General features: G+C 37.6%; 1 protein-coding gene across 3 annotated transcripts in view; it reads right to left on the reverse strand.

Annotated features, from left to right (window-relative positions):
* Nucleotides 1-24,022, reverse strand: part of DNAJC13 (DnaJ heat shock protein family (Hsp40) member C13) — a 102,844-nt gene that overhangs the window by 5,834 nt on the left and 72,988 nt on the right. For all 3 annotated transcript variants that reach the window (XR_002122727.1, XM_019632254.1, XM_019632253.1), the window contains 19 exons: nucleotides 22,602-22,786; nucleotides 22,092-22,166; nucleotides 21,016-21,135; nucleotides 19,917-20,096; nucleotides 19,038-19,205; nucleotides 16,877-16,990; nucleotides 15,368-15,484; nucleotides 14,091-14,268; nucleotides 12,229-12,320; nucleotides 10,543-10,642; nucleotides 9,239-9,313; nucleotides 8,900-9,012; nucleotides 8,038-8,207; nucleotides 7,835-7,877; nucleotides 7,263-7,436; nucleotides 5,666-5,845; nucleotides 5,223-5,363; nucleotides 3,548-3,691; nucleotides 1,093-1,192 (listed from right to left, as the gene is read on the reverse strand). Coding sequence is in view for 2 of the 3 variants with exons in the window: in XM_019632254.1 (XP_019487799.1) it covers nucleotides 1,093-1,192; nucleotides 3,548-3,691; nucleotides 5,223-5,363; nucleotides 5,666-5,845; nucleotides 7,263-7,436; nucleotides 7,835-7,877; nucleotides 8,038-8,207; nucleotides 8,900-9,012; nucleotides 9,239-9,313; nucleotides 10,543-10,642; nucleotides 12,229-12,320; nucleotides 14,091-14,268; nucleotides 15,368-15,484; nucleotides 16,877-16,990; nucleotides 19,038-19,205; nucleotides 19,917-20,096; nucleotides 21,016-21,135; nucleotides 22,092-22,166; nucleotides 22,602-22,786 (2,469 nt within the window). In the remaining variant the exon portion in view is untranslated. The remainder of the gene's footprint in view (nucleotides 1-1,092; nucleotides 1,193-3,547; nucleotides 3,692-5,222; nucleotides 5,364-5,665; nucleotides 5,846-7,262; nucleotides 7,437-7,834; nucleotides 7,878-8,037; nucleotides 8,208-8,899; nucleotides 9,013-9,238; nucleotides 9,314-10,542; nucleotides 10,643-12,228; nucleotides 12,321-14,090; nucleotides 14,269-15,367; nucleotides 15,485-16,876; nucleotides 16,991-19,037; nucleotides 19,206-19,916; nucleotides 20,097-21,015; nucleotides 21,136-22,091; nucleotides 22,167-22,601; nucleotides 22,787-24,022) is intronic.

Raw genomic sequence — 24,022 nt, forward strand, 5'->3', positions numbered from 1 at the left:
TTTCCTATGCTTTACTCCACCTGTTGTGACTATATATGCCTATATATTTAGCTGTAGTTGACATTCAATATTATTCTACTTCAGCTTCAGGTGTATAGCACATTGGTCAGGCATCTACACAGCAAAGCTGACATTTTTAAATATACAGTTGGCCCATGAACAATGTGGGGGTTAAGTGCACTGACCTCCCATGCAGTCGAAAATCTGCTTGTAACTACAGTCGGCACTCCTCATACGTGGATCCCCAACCTTGGAGTTGACCCTTGAACATGGGTTTGAACTGCGTGGATCACTTGGGAAAATTCACTTGTAAGTGGACGCACACAGTTCAAATTGTTCAGGGTCAACTGTGCTACAATTTCAGGCAGACGGCAAGAACCACCTCATATTTCTAAGGTTAATTTCAGCTGAAACTTTTATGCCAGAGAATACATTTCATCACTAGCAAACAGCAACAGAATGCTGGGACTTGCTTTTGAAACAGAAACCAATAGGAGAACTAGAATTCTAAAATTAGTATGCAATTAGTGTGTCAAATGGACAAATGTCCTGAGCTTTAAAACTGTATTCTCTTTTGATCCCTAAGCAATAAAGCATCCTTTTCTTTATGGTACCCACACACTTGTATTTCCTTCCAGGAGAGGACAATCCCCAAATATTTAGCAAAACTGCAGGTTAATCACTGGAAACTTAGAAGAAAAATATTTCACATACCTATTTGGAACTTCAACCTGTTACTTTAATGGAAATGGAACAATACTATCACATTTCTGATAACTTCTTTCTGAGTAGGTATTTCTCCACAATTTTCACATGTTCAAGATAAACATTTTAATACAGCCATGATCCAAATATAACCTATGACACCACTGATTGGATCAAAACTGAGCAGGGTCCCTGTTTCAGTCAGCACACATTCAACACAACAGCAGTTCACAAGCTGTCCCGGGCTAAAGCCAGAGGTCTCCAGCAGGCCTGCTGCACCACCAGGACAGGTCGCTAGTACTCTAGCAAAACCCTCTAAGTGCTACTTTCAGTCTAGTCAGGGCAAAAGGAAGGCTGCCTTAAGGTAATCAATTAGGTGTGGTTTACCTGTGAGGTATCCTGCTGTTTGTGACTCAGAAATAAACAAATCATGTTTCTGATCTTTGAAGGCACTCCAGACTGAAGAACGAGATAGGATTTCATTCACCTAGGGAAGTAAAACAAAATCTTTGAACATAAGTAAATTAAGGACTAGGTGTTGGAAGATGGAACTAAAGAGAAAAAGCAAACTTCCAAGACAAAAGGAAGAAGGCCAGCTAAGGAGTGATTCAAAGATGGGATGAGACCTCGCATTCATCAAATACTCCACACCAGGTACACTTCATTAAACCAGACCTAAAGAAGTCCCCAGCAGTCTTCCCTCTAAACGTAGTCTCTATTCCTTTATTATTTGAACCTATAATTTACTGACTTGTATGCAATTTGGGCGGGGAGATTTTCTTGTGATAGTAACAACTGACTAACAGTGTGGTGTGGGCTCGGAAGGAGTTTGGCGAGAAAATGCTGCAAACTCAAGTTAAAAGTTACAGCAGTCTTTCAAATTATGGGTGGTGACCCGTAGAAGTGTATGTAATCCATTAAGAGGGTTGTGACCAACACGCTTGAAAAAATAAATTAGGTTAATTTAATAGAAAGCAGAGTATTACATGTAAAATGGTATTGTTCTGTGATATATATATTATACACACACAAAAAAAGAATGTGTGTGTGTAAATGTGTACTAGCCTAAGATGAAAGACATATTTCTTTCTGTGTCACATGGATTTTAAAGCTTAGGAAATTCCAACTTAGTATCTTGTATCAATGTTCATATCAAATATTTACTGAGCCCCTCACATGTGGCATACACAGAAGACACAAAGATGGGAAAGACAGCCTGCCTCTGAAGGGCTTACAGTCTAGGAGGAGATAGCGCCAGATAATTTAGTGCTTAAGTAGAGATACACATGGGCGCCACTGAGTCCAAGAGACTCCTTGTCCCAACCCTGGAAAGAGGCGACAGTGCAAGAGATTGACTGTGAGGCGGAGGAGGAGGTCCTATCACACTTCCTACCCCTGCGTGGGTTACTCTGCTAATTTCAGCAGCAGGAACCCCGAGGCAGGTGAAAGGGAAGACAGTTGCCTGCATGTGGTCCACAGGAGTGGCTGTGCTGGGCATTCAGAATACACATAGGCAAAACCCCCCTAAAAACTACATACACCTGTAGTTAACGACTGCAGCAAATATGCTGCCTCTCTTCTTTAATTTAATCACTTAATTGCTCAGAAGAAGATACTAACAGGACAATGGACACACAAACACAGTGAGTACTGGGTTGTTGGAAAAGTCATGACGCATTTTTGCAATGAAAAACAGAGAAAAAATACGTCATGACTTTTCCGACAACCCAATGTATTTGCTAAAGGAAAACTTTAAGTCAATTTAAACCTATAAAAGAACATTAGTAGGTAGAAACAATCCAAATATTCATCAGATGAATGGATAAACAAACTGTGGCATATACACACAATGGAATATTATTCAGCCTTAAAAAGGAATGAAGCACTAGATACTGTACACACTACAACATAGAGGAACCTTGAAAACATTCTAAGTGACAGGAGCCAGACATAAAAGGTCACATATTGCATGATTCCATTTATATGAAATATCTGAAATAGAATTCGTAGAAAACAAGAGTGGTGGCTGTCAGAGGCTGGGGGGAAGGGAAAAAGGGAGTAATTGCTTTATGTGTAGTTTCCTTTTGAGAACTAGATAAGGTGGTGGTTATATAACATTGTTAATGCTACAAACCATTTGTAATACTACAAACCAATTAATTCTTCACTTTAAAATGATTAACTTTGTTATGTAAATTTCATTTCAATTAAAAAAAGAGAGTACTCGTAGATAGGGCTATACAGTGTCACTGAATGAGGAACTTCTCAGAAGCAACATAACGAATGAAACTAAAAAAGAAAATTAAATTACTAAACTGGCTTGAAATCAGCATATGCATGCAGCTGAAAACACATGACTATCTAAGTCACAACAAAAAGAAAACCAACACTTTATTTATAAGTGCTACTGAAGAAAGGCAATGAAACTAAAACGAAGGTCTCTCTCTTTTAAAATGGCATCAAGGGATGGCTAATGAATGCAATTATCACTAACCAACTCCTAGACTTGAATGTTAATCTTAACCAGCACTAACTGCTCAATATTCTTCAATGCTGAAGAATTTCGGCATTTTTCTTCCCGAAATGAACAATGTGCTATCTCTATCCAGAAAAAGAAGGCTCCTAGGTGACTCCTTAAATATATGGTTTGTTGTTTTTCCACTGGCTATGAGGCAGCTATGCTAGTCCATCCTTGCTCTCGTGATCTGCTCCAATTACAGCCAACAGAACCACACCTGTAAGCGGAGGCTGAGCAGAGACGCATGGATCACCTATGGTGAGGCCCCTGGCTTTGAGAAGACCTTGCTGTAACCGTCAGATAAAGGAGCCTGTGCAGACTCACCTGTTCTCCGTGCTGCAGGCTTCGAGTCATTGCCTTGAGCGCTTTAACAATCTGAGCCTTAGTGGCTGCTGGGTTGTCCAGGTTTTCAAGGCCAATCCCTTCAAGTAATTTTAATAGGTATGGGACCAAATCTGCTTTCAGAGCCTAAAGGACAATATTAAACATGTACACATGCTGAAAAAAAAAGTGAACCATCCACTGAAGAAATCATTTTACCACCAGGCCATACCTGGAAGAGGGCAATCTGCTTTCTTTTAATTCCAGATAGAGATTTTATTTTAGTATCTAAAGATGATGACATTCTTATTAACATTTTATTCTTAGCTATCAACTGTTTGAAATGCTATACACTGATTATTTTATTAATCCTCCCAACACCCAGTGATGTAGGCACAATTATTGTCAGTGAAGGAAAAATCAATGCATGGAGGGTGAAAACGTGGACAGTTACAGAGCCAGGCAGTGACTGAATCTGTGTCTAGACCTACAAGGTGGAGAAGCTGAGCTTTTGGCCACTATCCTGGGAGCAGTCTAATGACACTATACTAATGGGACACAATAAAGTATCTTCATACTTTGTTCACATTTTCTTAAAACCTTTGCATTTACCATACAGTTCCTATCGGTCTAATAAAAGCTAGATAATACTCGGGGTATCACAACTTTCAATGCCCACTCTGAAACTCAAAGGGAAGAGGTGGAAGTAATTAACGTTTAGTGAGTGTACCTTTTTACAGATATTCTCCTAACAACCTTGTGAGGTAGTCATAAGTTTATTTTACAGATGAGGTATCAGAGCATGAGAAAGTTAAGTATCATGCTTGAGGTCACAGAGCCATCAAGTGGTAGAACTAGCTCACGGTCTTTCCAATACAACAACCCTCCAAGCCAATTCAACTGTGAATGTCAGAACATCCATCCACTTACCTCCCTGAGATGTACCCAGTACTCCTAACCTGCCTAAGTGAGGGTTCGGGTGGGTGGGAGAGGAGATTTGAGAGGAAACGGGGCTGGGAGAATAGGAGGACCAGATAATAAAGATGCAGGACCTTGTTTCAGGCTAAGGATGTCAGGTGTCACTTGTCATCTGACAGGTAATGAGAAACCACTGAAGGGTTTTATGATAAAGAGTGACCCAGTTATAGTTAAGAGTTATATTTTAGAAAAATCACCAACACAATAGTGTTTAAATTTATTGTTTTTTGTTCCTTCAGTGTCGGTCTATTCTACATTCGTAACCACCATGTCTTACTTTCATTAGGTCAGTGGTCTCTGAAAAGGATAATAAATATCTTGACATGTTTTTTATACATGAGTTAAGAAACAAGGAAAGAATAAATAGAATGAATCTTTCCAAAGAGGATGAAGCAAATTTTACAAAGCAAGCTAAGGATAAATGCTGAGTACATAACCAAAACTTTAAATGGAAATTGAAACATCACAAAAGCACTCTGACATAAGATTTTTGGCAGCTGACCCCCGTTTCTCTTTGTGTATACACATACCTGTGCCTGTGTATGTGTGTGTATAAAATATAAAATCATTTATGTACAAACTCACAAATTACCTCTCTGCCAAACCTAAGTCAGGGAAACCAAGCTGTGCTAAGTAAAAAATCTATTCGTTTGGTGTTTTTGCTTTCCTAAAGTAGTGCTGAATCTAGAAAGTCACTTACTTGTGCTACTAAGTCACTTTGCTCCTTCTGAAACATTCGATTAATTGCTTCACAGGCCAGACCAACAACATCTGGACGCTTTTTCATTCCATTCATCAGTGGACCAATGGTCTCTAAAGATGCCATAGCTCGAACACACAGCTAAGTGCCCAAAAAGAGAAGGTTACTTATAGAGTAGCAATATTTTATATAGTAAATATCATAATAAAACATATGAAAAACCTACATTCAGTTCAAGTTTAGTAATGGACTGAGTCAAACTCAGTCTCCTATTAATTATATCACTTAAACTGGGTTAAGAATTGTTACAGTACCATGTGGTTCATATGCAGAAAGGCGCACACACAGTAGGGAAGGGATTTATACTGCAATGTACACTAGTCAGGAAGAGGGAGCACAGACACGTTCCAGAACTCTAATCTACTAAATGGGCTCATCGGTACCTCATTTTCAGACAGGGCATGGATAACCCGAATGGCACTCTTAGGGATGGCATTGTTCCGATGGTTCATCGCCTGGATAACTTTGGGAAGATGGCCAAGTGGTGGGACCTGATCAGCCAGCTGAGGCTGTGCACTGAAGAGACACACTGTTGCCATCGTCAGAGTTTCCAGAGTCTCTCCCTGGAGGGTACAAAACAAACAGATAAACTACAAAACACCGACAAAGCCCTAGGCATCCTTGGCAATTACCTGGTGGTCAAAAGTAGGATCCACAAATTCTAAGCACTGATATTTGAAAACTGATTCACAAATCCTGGGAGAACTTCCCCACCTTAATAAAAGGCATGAATTCAAAGGACTGTAAAAATGTGGTATCTTAAGAATATCAATAATTTAGGAGAATGCAGAACTAGTGAAATGATTTCCCCATATCTATTAAAAATCCTACTATTTAACATATCTGGCCACTATAAGGCACTTTCTATCAGGCATAATGGATTACAAAGACCTGTCACATATCTATATCTATATATCTGTCTCCATAACATAATGCACCTTAAATAAACATGGAAATTGGGATGTGCCCCAAGAGAAAAGTGACATAGGAGAAAAATGCAATGTGTTTTTCCCTTTCCAAGTTTCTGCTTTGAGGATTTCATTATTTAAACAAACTATACGTAGTAAAAATCCTAGTAAATAGAAAACATGACTATGGGAAGAGACATATGCAAATATTTCCATACTAATATTTTTTCAAGTTTTGCTAAACTAATAACAGTAATTAATAATTTCTAAGTACTCGACATGTGCCAGACATTATGCAAAGTACTCCACATATATCAAAACTCATCATAACCTCAGCCTTAAGGGCAGATGTTGTGATCATATAAAAATGAAGTAACTGAAGCAGAGTCGCGAGGTACTGCTCGAGGTCACGTGGCTGGTCAGTGGCGAAGCAGGGACTGCGGTCCAGGACCTTCTCACAAGGCAGCTCAGGCTCTTCACCTGTCTCTGTAGCCAGCCTGTTTAACAGTTCAACCACAATCGTGTACCTCAATCATTTTCAATTTAAAGGTTCAAAGAACAAAACCTTATATACTATCAGGGTTTCTAGCGCACCAAACTAAGGCCAAGCCTACTTTCTCCGTCCTGTTTCCTGCAGTCCTTGGCTTTGAGCTTGGGCACAGAGCTCACCCCTGTAGTTCCTACTCTCCCGTCAATTTCTATACACAGGGGCATCCCTGCCATATACGGAAAGCTGCATTAAGAACATGCCCGAGCAGAACACACTTCTGTTTAGGTTTCTCCTTCAAATTAAAATCACTGAAATGGGGTGGCAGCAACGTTCTTTTCGAGCTTCTACAACTGTTAGAAATAGCATCTTCTAGACTGTGGTTCGGAAATAACCACCTTCCTAAGGAGTTTCATTCTGAACATGTCAAAAGGTGAATGGGCATGCTGGAATTTAAATGTGCGTGCTATACTGAAAGAGGTCGTCAATTTTTAACGCACAGCAGTGAGGATGGCGTTTTAACAGAAATGCGATCAGTGTGCTGATGAAACTACTTGGAATGTCTTGCTGATGGCTGAAGCTTACATGAGGATTGTTCTTCTCCAGGAGCTCAGTTAATCTTTCTAGTAGTGCAATAAGAAATTCTCTAGGTTTTCTTAGAACCCAAGTCGGTTGTGCAATAAAGATTCTCAAGAAAACTCCTCCAACAGCAAGTTCACCCTCTGCTTCTCCAAAGACCACAGTAAAATCTTCAGGCAACTTTAAATAGAGAAAGACACAATCAACTCACTTAATCATCATTAGCTGTACATCAAGCAAGAAATGCAAACTCTATTAAAGACATGTTTATGAAATTAACTAGTTCTTAAACAGTCATTAACACAATCAAATCATAATTATAAGTTCTATGGTCTCTTAATAAAATTAAGAAAAGGTGCTTTGATTAGTTAATTACTTTAAAAATGAATATTCCAATTTTTATGCTTAAAACCTAATTTTCCTGGGGAATATCTTAGTGTCTTAATGACAAAGTATCTAACAAGTTGGCATTAAACCGACTCAGCAGGAATTTAAAAAAATACCCCCTCCCCCAAAAAAAATCTACAAAAAATACAGTAAAATATAAAATTTCTTTCTCTGAATAAAAGTATATTTACCTTCCAGTTTACATCAGGGTTGTCTCGCTGGTTCTTAAAGTGCCTTGGGGGAGAAAAGAGAGGGGAGAAATCAAACTTCAGTCACAGGACACCTTTCATTCACCTTTAGAATAAGTCTCTGAGAGGCGACAAAGCAAAAACAATCTGCCCTTCTAGATGACTTTACCCGAAGGCCGTCAGTTACTACGCGTGTCTTTACTTACTCTAGCATCATTTCTCTCACTGTTGTGGACACTTTATCTCTGGAACTATCATTCCAAATTAACTCAGGATTTTCATGGGTTCCTTCAAAAATATGTACAGCAGCTTCAGGGTTGTCTCTCATGGCATCCATGAAAACACTTGGTAGGAATTTCATTAATGTAAGTCGAACCTGTATGAGGAGGTTTGAGAAAAGAAGCAAAACCTATTGCAGACATCTCAGTATGTGGTTTGTTTATATTTCTCTAAGATAGAATATTGCTGTAATTTGTGTTATGGTGATACGGGCCGTAACTATTATCCAAAAGTTCTGGCACGGGAGAAAGATAAACCTTGATTTATGCAAAGGTCGCTTTAACAAGCCTCACTATGATCTGCTCCTACTTACCTATCTAGTCTCATTCCCATCCTGTGCCTCAGATTTAAGAAATCCCCCTGCATAGCCTTACTTCCGGAGGGTGGCGTATCCTCACCAATACAGATGTGGAACATACAAGGACATAGCTCACCATCTCCTCCTCTAGCTACCTCCACAGGCCAATCCCCGCGGTGTGAAAGCCGAGCCTAACCTATCCTCTGTCATAACCGAAATGTACTTTTGTTCTTTCGCCCAGGGGGATAAACAATTATCACCATAATCTAACACTCTCCTAAGAATTCTCAATTCCAGTGCAGGCTCCCCCAAGGATCATTTTTTGCAAACTAAGTAATACATAGGAACAATTTCAGGTATGTTAATCTTCCAACTTTCACATTGTATCATTTCCTTATCCTCACCTCCTCAGATTCTGGTACATCATGAAATCAGTATCAGAGTAATGGAGCTTTACTAATTAATTTTCTAAGAACCTAGTTCGTACTCACCTTTGGACCTATTAGTTTATCTGCTGTCATTTTAGCAAAAAGTTCTGCTGTTTGGGCTCGAACCTGCGGGTGTGTTGAATTGCAGAACATATCCAGTAAATAAATCAAAGCTCCTGTGAAGGAAAAAGAGAATTAGTGTTCATACGATACATAAAGCATATAACTTTTCTAATCAGTAGAATTCCTTTTCATCTTATTTCAACTCAATGCAATTTATTTTTTAAAAAAACCTGTAGGCCTTTCAAAGCATTTTCTAGTTTATCAGACTGTATAAAGCAGCTTAAAATTAGCTTTATCATTATTGAACATGACTTAATGAGGAAGCACTTCATACATTACCTTTTGCCATTGCTTCTTTGATTATTTTTGTACTCGATGTCAAAGCATAAAGAGTTTCCAGAACAAGCTGACGACCTGTAGAGGAAAAACCATTTCAAGGAAAGCATCATCAGCAAGCTTACAAATCCTGGGCACCAACTCTGCACGAGGCACTGAACTAGGTGCTCTAAACAGGGGATCACACTTCAGTCTTTACAACAATCAGCGAGACATACATCAGGGCCTTGCTGTGAGTGAGGAAGATAAGACCCAGTTTAATCAGTCCACGGGTTCACACCCAGTGAGTGGCAGAGCTGGGGTTTGTATAGAAGTCTGACTCCAAAGCCCACACTCGTAAGCACTTCGCTACACCATCTTCCTACCTCACTGTTCACTGCACAAACAAAATCTCCTCACCTCCTGACACCTGGGGGACTCTGATCTGGCACCTAAGATTTCCATCTGGTGCTGTTATCTTCGAGAAATGAGCAGGAAGCAGCAGCTCCAAGACACTGTTCCAATCTAAGACCCAACAGCATCCTTCTGGACACAGTCTGTGTACCTCCCAGTCCTTGTCATCCAAGTACACTGGGCTACTGGACCTTACTCCTCCAAAGTCAAATGGCAATGACAGACAGGTGAGCAAGGTAAAGAGATGGCAAAAGAGTGGATGGAGGCTGCCACGTATCAGGCTGAGGCTAAGCCACTACACACCAAAGGGCTGTAACCGGCCTGGGATTAACACGCAGGAGAACAAGCCTTCACAAGGCGGTTCCTGAGAGGAGCACAGCACGCCTGTCAGTGCAGGCTGCGTGCAAGTAAGTCCTCAGGCTGGAATGCTGTTTGAACCTGACCTCAGCTTGGTGGCAACAGTCTCTACCGGCACCAGATCAGTAAATGACAAATAACGCAGAACTGAACTCTAAGCTGAACGCAGGGCAATTTTTATCTTCAGCACTTTTTATATCATTCAAGACCAATTATGTGCTTTTTTTTTTTATAAACCACAGAACCATATTAGTCAATCTTCATTACTTATGTGAAGTTTATACTTAGCAAACTGGAAATCCTAGGTGACTTTCTTTTGCTTCTGGACCTCTCTCACTTCCGACTTTCAACTTTTGATATGGGAAATGCAAAATAATTCTATCAACTTATGTAAAGCATAATTAGAAAGACAAATCTAATATAAAGATATCCCTTAAAACATCCCAAAACTCAACATGAATAGCCATCATGTTTTGTATCATCTATGCCACTGCTCCCCGCTATGTGTTGGTTGGCCATTCTGCGGATTCTAAAATTCCATTGGTGAATATACGTACTTGATGGCAACGAATGTAGAAGAGCCAATAAATTGGACAAAACCATTGATTCAGCAATATTGTTGACACATTCTTGGTTAGATGTCACTATATTTACAACCTGAAAATTAATCAACAGGGTAGTTAAGAGTTTTGGAAATAATTTCATACCTAAATAAAATTTAAGTCACATTAGTCAGACCTAAATATATTTAAGGTTTCACACAAGTGAGAAAAAAATGTTTGGAGGACAAAATATTTACTTCTTAGAGGACAGCTTAATTTTAAAAGATTGGCTTTATTGATCTTTTGAGAATACAAAATATTAATGCTCATGTATGTATTATATATAGTAGCTTCCTATTAATTTAGAAGAATTAGGTATAACGATGATCAAACAAATATGTTAGCACCAATCCTCACTACTGGGACTTTCTGTTTGTAGAGGGAGAAAATAAATGTCTTCAGGGCCCAGCACAACAAATTGGGTCTCTCTTTCCGCTATAAAGAAATAGGCATGAGGGCCGGCTGAGTGGCTCAGTTGGTTAAGAGCTTGCTCAAGAGTTTGAGCTCTGAGCAACAGCGGTTCGATGCCCGGTCTGAGCTGAGCTGCCAATAGGAGGCAGGATGGCTCAGCTAAAAAAAAAAAAAAGCCATGTTTTTGTTTCAAAGACGGTGATCTCTCAAGTTTAACTCTTGTTAATCATGTTTATTTAAGAAGTTACAAGGTACTTGAAGGAATTAAGTAGAGAAGCATGCTTTTCAATTAAAAGAACATGCTTGTTAAGCTTTTTGACCAATTTAACTTTTATTATTAAAACTTTTTTAGATCAAAATGCAATCTAAGAAATCTAAGAACATGTTACACAAATCATTCATAAACCACTCATTAACCTGTTACTGCAGGGTTGGATCTGGTGTTTTTTATAATAAACTGAGTGTAACAATGAGCAGGATCATCTGAAAAATGATTCTGGGAGCTCACTCTGGGTTGCCTGGACAACAAGCCCCCGTGACTTCGTGCTTCTCCCAGAGGAAAAGGCTCCACCCGAAACAGCTTCCCAAGAAGCCAGCGGTTTAATTCTCCTGAAGGAGGGGCCTGCAACTTCTCTTGGACCTCGAAGGCCGACCGACAGGTTTTGGGCAGCTGACTTTCCTAGACAGCGCCTGTAAACAGCACAGTATGCCAGTTCTGTCGATATCCCTCACTGCAAAGGCTGATTTGTACCAGACCCATAAGAAGGACAGCAACTGGGGAGGGGGCAGGGGCCTTGTTCTGGAACACAGATTCACAGCGTGTAAGCCAGCAGAGTCCCTTGGTCTCAAATCTCTCTCTGTGGGGACACAGAGATCAGGGAAACCCTGACTCTTGGACTTGTTATCTCTGGCTTCCAAGCTTCCAGAGTAAAACCCATTTCTGAACCACACCACAGGACAATGCACAATGCATCCCAAGTTCTAATGCATAACAGACAATGACCACAGAGGGAATGATCCTGAACAACAGTGTAACATTTGCTCTTAAAATGAGTAAATTCAAATTAAAAAAAACAACAAAACAAAAACATATTCACTTGGCTTAATAGACAAAATGAAAAAACCCACACAGAAAACTTCCATTCAACTTCAGATGGTGATTAATCAAGGCTCAACCCATCTACAGTAGCGGTAGGAAAGGCAACATGCTTTAGTACAACATTCTTTTACCTCCAAAGCCAACTGCTGCACTTGACCAGCTCCATGGACTCGTAGAAGAGAAAATATTAATTTAAAGTGCCCAATGCATTCACTTTCAGAGCCTAGAGAATAAGAATAAAATGTTTATTTCCAAGACACGTCCTAAATAAGCCTTCAGAAAACAAATACACACTGTTGTTTACTGTCAACTGTAAGTCTCTGATAACCTTTTCTCAACACTCCAGACATGAGGTGAGTGGAGTATCTCGAAGCAGCAGTAAATCTTAAGAGGCAAAAGTAATCTATTAGAGTTTCTGATGTGTGCTTCCATGTCCATCCCCATCCCTGGCCTCAGGCTGAAAACAAGAAATTTATCAAATACATAATCCAAATACAACTCAAAAACAAAAGGTGTAAGGTGGTAATTTTACTCTTTTATCTCTAGACCTTAGAGCTAAACCCCTAAGCTTAATTACATCATTTTGGGAGAGTATGACATGTCTGGCTTTTAATTAAGACTGAGTTAGAACTCTGCCACTTGAGGACTACATTACAAACAAACAATTGATGTGCATGTTTAAGGGGCTCCTTTTGAAAACACGTAACATTGAATGGCATTTCCATTCCTATGCACCTCAAACCCCAATCCCATATATTTACTAGTATTCTGTTGTTAATAAAACAAACATTAAACATTAAGGTGTTGTTCAGTGCATTTTTCCTTTTGCTATATGGTAGTAAAACTGTAATTTGTAATCTTTTGAGGCCCCATAAGATAATTCACTATAATCCCACAATTTAAAAAATCTGAAAATATCTATAAATAAGGTGGTTTTAATTCACTTTCATGCTACTTCTTAAAAAGTAAGAATTATCATAAATACATCAATGACACATAAACCATACTTCTAAATTATAAGTGAGCATGTATGTGATCCTGATATATGAAGTTTATAAATGCTATCAAAATAAAATTTCTGTGCAAGCCCTTCCTCAATTTTTTTAAGTTCCAATCAATAGCCTGCTTTGCTGCAATTTCTTTGTACCTAGTACATTACTAGTAACAGTCTACTATGCCAACGCCAAACAATAAAAACTGGTTTTCTTTGAATTTTATAATACTGCTTATAGTTAACACCCCAGTGTATACCTTGGGAATGACTAATTTTCCTAACATTTAAGTACTGTTGTTTTATTTGAATAATTTGTTAGCATTAAAAAAAAGGTCAGAATTTTAATAATACTGTACTATATAGTGAAAAGAGTAAAAAAGTACCTGAAAGGTAACATTAAAAGTTAAACTGAATTTGTATTCTTTTAGGTTTTATATTCTATATTTGTTTTCAAAGCTAGAATTGGAAGAAATGTTTTGATTTTCACTCACCCTTCTCCCTGGGGTCAGGCAAGAATGATAATGTTTTTGGAAATGGCCTCTTAAAGATGCTTAAGGATAAAAATTCTTATCTTTTTATTATTTCAACATTTATACACCAAAAAATTTCAAGCAGTTTTTCAAAAATATGAGTGCCCATATATACATGGCATTGTTAGGGACCGGAAGAAGCAAAAAACAGATCACCTAATAAATAAATCTAATTTAAGCATTTATACTTGGTGTATCAACTTATGTCATCAATTTGAAATTTTACACTACCAAGTTATTCTGCCTTTTCACTCACCGAGACTATTTATAAACATGATATTTTGAGCTCTCTTTCCAACCTATTATTTATAGGTAAAAATACTATGGGGTCAATTCCTCTTAATGTTATACTGAGTACAGCATTATAACTAAGTAACTTCCCCTGAGTTTCCCTGATAAAGTTGAGAAATGGAATTTTTAAAGCCCTTTTATTGTAAGGATCTTACTAATCAAGGTTATAGTCACACACCTGGATTATATTTTATGACATTTCTCAGAGCCTCCAAAGACATTTCCACTCTTGGCAAGCGGTCTCCGTGTTGCTCTGACTGCACTTTTGCAGCATGTGTGATAGCCATGAATGTGTGGAGGTACTGGGCCTGCGATCCTATGTAATCCAAGAGACTTGCAGCAAATGCTTTTGGAACCTAAATTGAGTGGAGAAATATTTAAATACAGGTGGGTTCTCAGAAATAACCTGTAACAAAGACTCCACAGCTAAAAAACAAAACAAAAATAAAACAAGAAAACTTCCAAGCTATGAAAGTGATTAAATTATACATATACATGAATACACTTATGGATTAAGCAGTGGGGAGATAAAATCCAGTTGCATTATAAACTGTTTCTCAACATTTTTTGTCTCGATACATTAGAGATCTGATATACTCCCATCAGTACTTTATTAGAACAATTCTGAATTAGAGTATCTCTTCCCTTCACCAATGAAAGTAATTGATGCTATGATATGTAACTTCTACAATTTGGTTATATTTTTATAGTTAAAAGTTATATATATTTAGAATATAAATTCAAAGGACAGTTTTCAAAGAGACTTCACAAATCACTGAACTCATTCTGCTTAACAGCTATTTATACATATTATTCTGTAATAAATAATGTACGTTATGGTTTAGTAAATTCCTTTTTTTCCAAGAGCAAACTCTAAAAGCTCCACTTCTTCATCTGCCCCCAAAAAACTACAACAAAAATTTCTACATGATCCCCAAGCACTAAGATGAAAAAGAAGCTCCTCATTAGCTTCTGGAAGTGATTCGAGATCATCACAGAGATGAGCTGGTGTGACCCCCAGATTACTCTCTTGGTTCTCCACTTGTATTCTTTCTTATTTTCTTCTAATCATTGGCCGGAGGAGGACTTCCGTCTGGTAATCTGATATTCTACATAACGGAGCTGAGTGTGTAAATGACCTTGCACTTCCATAAGAGACGAGTAAGTTGAAGGCATATATAATATACATGACAGTGCGGTAGCATGATGCACAATTTAAGGACTAGCTGGGCCAGGAATAACTTCTTATTCATGATACACAAAGTTAAGTTCTTCAACATTCCAAATAAAGAGGCTCGTAAGTTGTCAATGGTCACCCCATCACATACCCAGGTTAGTATAAAGCATTTGGCAGAGAAACAGGTATTATTTCAATGTATACAGTGTGATTAAACTAGTAGCTTTCAATAACAAATGAGCAGAAGTATCAGACAAAACTGAAAGTAGAGAGCTTACCTCTAGCTGGAAAGTAGGGACTTCATTATATACTCTAACGAAAATCTCACCTACGATAAGTTCTTTGGCATGATCACTATAGACAAATTCTGATCCATAAGTTTTGTCACAATCACCCTTTAAAAAAAAGAAAAAAAGACTGTTAGATATGAATCAGAATCATTGGTGTCTGGTTTATAAATCTATCCATATTCAGCTTAATAATTTAACAGATAAATAATTTAAAAGACCCATTCATTTTCGAGGGGAAAAATGTGGTGGGATCACATGCAGCACTCCCTGCAACTATGTTTATAACCAGGAAGGAGGACGCTAGAAGAGGCATAGAGCTGTTATTTTCTAGTCCAGAGATAAATGTTGTAACTCATTTTAAAATTTCAAAACAAAATCACAGAAGTCAGCCAATGAAGTGTCTTAGAGCTAATGTTCATAAAGCAAGTGTGACATGTGGCTCTTTTCACTACACTAAGATATTCGGCCCAGTCTGATATGGGGTGATAGAGCTAAGAAATGAACATATTGGGTTGTCGGAAAAGTCATGATGCACTTTTGCAATGAAAAACATAGAAAAAAATACGTCATGACTTTTCTGACAACCCAGTATTAGGACCGGTTTTAAAAAGTAATGTTAAATGAAAGTGCTGGAAAACGGGGTCTCTGAATGAAAAAAAAAAAGTAATATTGTACAGATTGACAAATCAGGAAGAGTTTTTCCACGTAAGAAAAAGGAAACAGAAAAGAAGAATGGGAGAAAAATAGTCCCAATGAAGACTTAGGTTGCTATCACACAGAACTTATGTTGGACTGAATAAGTAAAAGTAGATAATAAATTATAAAATGCTAAAGAAAGAGATGTCGCATGTCTCTTCTGGTAAAAGAATAGATGTAAAGAAATGGGAGACCTGTTTTCCTAGCTCTGCAATTACCAAAACTTCTATCTAAAAAGAGTTCTGAATGACTACCATAAAATGGATTAAAAAACAAATTTTGAATAATTCAGGACCTAACAGTGATGGTTACACTTTAATGAATTCCAAACCCACTAGCATAATTATCTTCTAAACCTCCAAGACTCAACCATCTAGTGTATGTATTATGTAGGCCTTCTCCTTATCTTCCATTTTACTGTCTTTATTTTTAATGGCTTAATAGCTTCTGCATTGGAAAGTAGCAGGATAGGAGAAACCATTCAATTTTGATACCAAAAAGCAATTTTGATTTACTTGGGGAAAGAGGCTGAAGAAAACAATTAAAACAGGGTTCCTGGGTACAAAAACTGGTTATAATAGAAATCAGCTACATTTAAGTGGTAATAAAAACAACAAAAAATTCCAATGTATTATTAAATACAGTAAGAACACTCCTGTTAAGTGGGCCAAATGTTAGGTGGAAAAAGCTATAGGCTTGACTAACACCAAATGGAGAAAGAATGGACTTCTGTTTTGTCAATACCGAGTTAATTTCCAGACAGAGTAAGTTACCCAAGAAATCTGCAAAACAACAACATACTTTTTTAACCATGTTTTCTTGTTGGGATTCAAGAAATTCAAGTAGTTCTGCCCTTGTAGAATTGTTCCATATCAAGTAGGGGTTCTCTGTGTTGCTGTTCAGCATCTTCAATATCTAGGAGACAGAAGACGTTTTGTAACATTTATGAAAAAAAAATATTGAAGCTATCATTTATTAAAACTGTCTATTACACTTGGCAATAGGTGCCTTAAATATAATCGGTCTCAATAAGGATTTCAATATTTCTAACAAGTTTGTTAATATTATCCATTTTGCAGCTGAGAAAAATCAAGGCTGAGAGCAATCAAATCATTTGCTCCAGGTCTCACAACCCTTAAGCGTTGAAACTAGGATTCAAATCTGAGTCTGTTTGACTTCACATTCTTAACATTGGCTCTGTTTTGGTGAAAATTATACAAGGTATTTTGTGTCGAAGCATTTAATAAGCACTCCATAAATAGAAGCTTAAAAAGAATCATATCACACTGCCCTTATACACATACTATTCGAAAGAAAAAATCTAAGACTTTATGAACCCATACTCCTAGGGAAATAAAATTTAGGGACAGAGTCAGTTTCGATTTTCTTGGCTGAGCCCTGGTTCAAGGCTGCATTAAGTAGCTCTGCAGACATAGCTTCTGACTGCCCAGCTATCTAGTGTGCTTTCCCTTTGCTTAGCTCTCCTCGGTTGTCAATGTACATACACAAAGGCATCTGACTTTTTTTTTTTTTTTTTAGCTGAGCCATCCTGTCACCTGTTGGCAGCGCAGCAGCAGCTCAGCTTGGGCCGGGAATCGAACCAGCGACCCTTATGCTCACAGCTTGCACTCTTGAGCGAGCTCTTAACCAACTGAACCACTCAGCTGGCCCCATGGCATCTGACTCTAATGTTTTAGTAAAAATTTTTCACATTTTAGTCACAGAGCTAGCTCTATGTCATAAGGAAAGCAGCGGGTACAAAGATATGCAACTTTTGTTTTCAAAGCATTAACTACTAGTTAACTAAAATGACTGGAAAATTATAGCATTACGAAAACCGTAAAACTTTGGGAACTGGCAATTTAAAATAACCATTTTATTAAATCCAGATGGATTTCAATCTAAGATTTTGAAATGTTACTTTTCTTTTTCTTTTTCTGTAATCAAAAACTTGCTAGTATTTCTGGAAAGACTGTTTTCAGTCAGCAAACCCCACTACATTGGTAAACACAAAAGTCTAGAAAAAGAACAAAAACCAATAGTGACATCTAAAGCTTTTCTCTATTATGCAGGGGCACTAAAGCAATGTCCTACACTAAAAAACAGACTCAATTAGATTGGATTAAAAAACAAATAAGCTTTTCATGATTTCTAAAACTACATTTGGAACCCTAAGGACTTTTCCCTTACAAAAGTATTAGATAATCATTAGAGAACACAAAATAATACAAAAACAGCATACAATTCTTCCACTCAGGGATAAGTATAGTTAACATACTGGTATAGATCTAGCCACCCTTTCATTTTTTTAATACCAAAAATGGGATTTAACCTTTTCACTTGAAACATTTTAAACACCTTTTAATGTCTTTAAATGAAGCTTTATAATTTAAGGCTTCACGGTATTCTATTTAATGGATTTCTACAGGTTAATTCTCTAATGCTACATTCTTATATCCTTTGTCAGTGATCCTCATGAAAGAGGCTATAGAGGTTGGGAGATCTGCTAACATCATGTTTATTTTTGTCACGAATGCATTATATGTGCACATACATGGATTTACTTTTAGGATTTCAACCCTGAGTCTAAATAACTTATAGTTTATAAGAATCAGCTAAACACAGACTCTGGGTCTTCCAACTCCCAGTCCTCTTCCATTGTGAAACACCATTCCAAGTTCACTCTCTTGTCCTGTCCTGTCACGACTCAAGGTTGGTAAGAATTATGGTGGGCTCCACAACTGAGAAACATGATGTTAATTTACCCTTACAGAAAGACTAGACTTGTAGAGATGGTATCATTAGTATCAATCTACAATAAACTGAACTTCTTGGTTGAGAAAAGCATGTGAATATTTTCAATTTTTAGGTTTCCTACAGCAATCAACATTGCTGTGTTCCTGTATTATATAAAGGATCTTGAAATAGTCATCAAAACCCAGACTACCTCTGAAGCACATACCTCAGTAGCACTAACTATAGAAAGTTTTCTAGCAACATAGGGTGTCAGCATGCCAGCTAAACTTTTCCTTATGGTTGGGTTTTCTGGGGTTGCTTCTTCTTCAGGCAGATACCCTCCAAGGCGACTGAGGGCATGAACACTCAGTTTGGCAAGGCTGTTGGCTACTTCCTGTTAAAAAAAATCAAGGCATTAAAGTAGATCTGTTATCTTATACAGATAACAATGGCTTTATGGAATCAAACTGTATAGAACATATTTAAAGAGCAGACAGCAAACAAATAAAAAAAGGCACACGAGTCCCCAAAACTGATGTCAGAGAGTTCATGAATTAGAGCTTATTCTTTTATTTATATTAAAGACCATCAGAATCTATGTACTCATTTATACCCATACAGTATCTTGTAGATAACTGGAAGAAGCACATTTGGGAGTGTGTGTGTTTGGGGGTGGGGTGGGGGAGGACAGGGGAGAGGTAGGTAGATTTGACTGCTAGAGGCACACACTAACAATATAAGTAATGAATGATAGTGAATAGGAGAGAAAAAATATCTGTAAAAATCAGGTGAGTACTTAACAAAGCGAGCCCCAACAGTATCACTACATTTCCCTGTGTTACAAAAGCATAGTTTTGCAATCATAAAGGAGACTGTGCGTAATCAAGGAAAGATTAAGTTTTGCCTAGTATACACTACTGCAAATTCCCTTGCCTTGAATTCTCCCAGCATAAATGGTTAAAAACGTTTGGGGGCTTAAAAAGCAATAAACTTAGTTATCTCAAAAAACAGTTTATGCCTTGGGGGTTTTGAATAGCTGGAGGTTTGCTTCACATTAACTTACGGTTTGGGTTCCAATTCAATATTAAAGCAGTGTTCAAGTTACCTGCTGGTTTGTTTCTTCACTTTTCTGAATGCCACTCTCTTCTAGCGTGTAGTCGTAATTAAACAGATAACCAAGCAGATGCCACAAAATTCCAGCCTGAAACAGGTGTGTCTGTAGCCAGAAATCCACAGCAAAAGAGCTCACACATTCTACTCCAAGTGCAGCTACCCGTGGAATGCTCTGAGAGAATAAGAATGATAAAATTAACTACAGTTAAAAATAAGCTCTCAAGAGAAACTGGATGTGAATGTATGTCAAGCTAGTTACCTTACTGTGCAAAATGTTTACCTCTGCTTATATTTTCATTTCCAATTTAAATCTGAATCCTATATCCTTAAAGCTTACAATTACACGTGACTCTGACAAAATACAGAAATACTATCTTTGAGGCTAGTGTTCAAAGACTTGGGAATAGTTTTTTTCATTTCGCTTCTTGAATTTTTAATTTTTAAAAATAGTGACAAGGCATCAATAGTAACTCACATGCCAGTGAACTTAAGTTTATCAGCATCTTTAGTGCAGGTGCACGTTTACTTCTTTATGTCAGTTTCCATTCTTATCAAATACTTCTAAGGACATGAGTAAATATAGCTGAGGAATATTTTCATCACATGCCTTATTTCTCCTAGATACCTTAGTCCAGGATCAGCACCCCACACCCCCTCTATTCCAATACATCTCTCACTCTGCCCAGTTATCTAAGAAAGGTGTCCCCTTCCCTCAGCAGTACTGCATTAGGAGGAATCAGTAAGATCTCAGGTCCTACAGCCTTTCCCACGAGGCAGTGACTTGACTACTTCAGGTTTTATGTATTAGATTTATTCATCCATCTTCTCTCTTCCTTCCCTGCCTTTCTTCTAATGTTCAGATGATATGCACTTCCCTTTAGATATGTCGCGAGTCTCATTCTTTATGGGCCAGCTTAAGAACAAAAGTCTTCTTTTATAGCAAGACATCTATGAAAAACACTTTTAGAGACCGAAATAATTTATTTCAAAATAATTTTGGGTAAAGAACTTATTTATAAATTGGAGAGTGGATACTGGATAAGAAAGCCCATTGCTGACTCTATCCGGAAAGCACTGAAGATGAACTCTACCTTCCCAAAGTACAGCACCCGACACAGGTCCTTGATGATGCCAGGCATCTCTGTGATCTTCTCTCGGCATTCTTCAAACTGAGCGGCCACACTATAGCATTTGCTTACGTGTCCGCACACCTGCAGACCACACAACAGAGCAAAAGTCACATGCGCGCTGCTCACTTAAGACAGCAGAGATCCGTGACGAATGCTTAACGGTATGTATGATGCTCCAGAATGAGGCAGAATGTTTCTATTAAACCACTAGATTTCCTGTGGATGCAAGACTGGCACACCATGGCCACTATGGCATGTGGGCCAAATAGACCATGGATTGTCTTTACATGGCCAGAGAGCTAAGAATGGTTTTTAGATTTTTAAAGAGGTGTAAAAAGATGACACAAAAATATGTAACGGAACCTGTACATAGCCTGAAAGCCTCAAATGTTTACTCTCTTGCCCTTTATAAAAAATGTTTGCTGATCTCTGGATTATTAACACTGTGGAATCAGAGGATAAAACTCAAAAAGCTTGTACTCAATTGTTTAATATTCTAAATTTTGCGGGCATAAACAAAGGGCCACATAAAAAGATGCATTCTACAATGATCTTAATGAATTCCTGATGGATTTTATATGAAAGAATTTAACTACTATAACAGAGCAGACAATAAGCCAATTAAAACACAAGAGATGGTGGAGGGAGGTAGAGAAGAAAATTAGGAAAGGGGATGACAGATAAGTGAAAAAAGTATGGCGAAATGGCAGATATTTGAAACTGGGTAACAGGGACATAAGGGTTCATTATACTATTCTCTAAGGAAACAAATGAAATCAATAGATCACAAGTGATTTAGTGCAGTGGTTCTTAAAGTGTGATACACAAACCACCAGTACCACCTGGGAATTTGATAAAAAAGCATCTTCTCGGGCCCCCATCGCAAACCCACTGAATCAGAAACTCCGTGGGCCAGGGATGGGAGATGAAGCTCAGCGAACCATGTATTAATGAGCTCTCCAAGTGGTTCTCATAGATGTTAAAGTCTGAACTACGGGTCTAGTGTAATTTTTTAGAACCATATGTTTTAGCCTCACCTGTACTGACATGTCACTTGGTTTACTAGAACGATTCAAGACAGCCACACAGCGACTAAATGCCTCTTGTAACACCTGCAGAGAAAGAAGTCAGTCATTATGTCTCCATTCTGACTTGATGTCTGAAAAGCTTTTTCTGGTAGGAATAAAATATTAATAACTTTTAATGTCAGGTACTTGGTAAGTAAATGTTTGCTTGACTAACATTTGTTAAATAAACAAGTAAACGAAGGATTCCTAGACGCTTCTTTTTAAACATTCCCAATTAACTACTTTGTAAGCAATATTAAGTTTACCAATTTTGAATCCAATACTCTTCAATTCACATTATGAAATAAAGCTCCATTTCTACCTTTAATTTTGGTGCTAGAATATAGGGGACATATCGGTGTTATCTGTTGGAATAAACTGTATCAACTGTATTTGTACTTGTTGAATTCTCTATTGTCAAGAGTCATACAATGTGTCTAAACTAGCTTGAAGGTAAGAACAAAGGTCATTCCCTATTACCTCAATTCCATTCTCCCTTCTGAGCTCTTCAGCATTGAGGGCTGAGCAGTTGACAGTATGGAAAGCCAGCTCTACAGCAGCAGGCAACAATGGTGATTCTTTTGAGAAAAGGAGGTCATCTGATGTTTCCATTGTTATAGTCCTAATTAGCATGGGGTATCCTGCATATTTATAAGGCTGTAAATCTGAAATAACCAAAGTAAGTGTTGGAAAAACAACAAACAAAACAAGAACTAATCATGCCACAGTTTTAAGTTAATTTTGATACTATGCTGCCTTAAAAAAAATCATAAAACATTCAACATCTTAAATGCCTCCTAATTCTAGTTTATAAAAAGAAATTAAGGGGTGGCCAGTTAAGCTCAATTGGTTAGAATGTGGTGCTGATAAAAAAAAAAAAATCAAGTATAAATCCCTTGGATCTTTTCTAGCCAACTTGTTTGGCTGATTTCTCGCAAATGTTTCTGCTAATAAGAGAATATTTCCTGGTAGGTTAACTGAACTTAATGTGTACTGGCTTTGATCCTTTGCAGAATATTTACTTTCTATGATGTCTATGTGACCTTCGTAACTTTTCACCTATCACAGGCAGCAAGCCACAGCCAATGTACCAGAGAGTGTATTAACTATCATGATATCCATGCCTCTTTGTAAAGAAGAGATAGTGAGAGATAGCTGATTCAAATGAGAGTGAATATTTTATATTCTACTTTCTGAATTAACAAGTGTACTTTTCTTCCTATTTCACCAGTTATCGTAAAATAAACATTTGAAAACACTGAATATAATTTGTTACTAGAAATACAAAACAGAAACAATTTATGAACTGTAATTGGCTAGTTCCATGCTTTGGTAAATAAATTTAAAAGCGAAAGCTGAAATGTACAGGTACCGAATTGCTCTGTTCTTTTCCTCCTTTTTTTAACACTTATCTTTAAGGCAGGGATATGCAAATTGATTGGCTGTGATTTTATAAGTATCTCTATAATCCCACTTGAAATGAGCATAAAGCTTTTGCCTTTTAAGGGTGACCAATAATCTGCATTAAATTAACTCATTTCTAAAACGGCTTAAAAAAAAAAAGCCCCTTGGAATTGGTCCCAGTAGTCCTAATACATACATACATATTATGTGGTTAAGAAAGAAAAGTGAATGAACTTTGAGTCCTATCAGATCAGGCTCCCCACCCCAGAACTCAGTGGGTATAAACTGCCCTGGGAAAAGTGGAAGACACAGCTTGAAAAAACATTCTGAGCTTGATAACAAACCAATGGTGAACTACAACGGCACATTGTGGCTAGTATTGTTCAGTCATTCAGTCATTTAAAAAAACCAATGGTTTAAAGATGTCTTTAAACTCATTCTGATTAGTAATAAATGCCATATAACTAAATGCTTCCAAATGTGTTGTTAATTCATAT

Source organism: Hipposideros armiger, unplaced genomic scaffold, assembly GCF_001890085.2.
Source record: "Hipposideros armiger isolate ML-2016 unplaced genomic scaffold, ASM189008v1 scaffold_1111, whole genome shotgun sequence".
Lineage (NCBI taxonomy): Eukaryota > Metazoa > Chordata > Mammalia > Chiroptera > Hipposideridae > Hipposideros > Hipposideros armiger.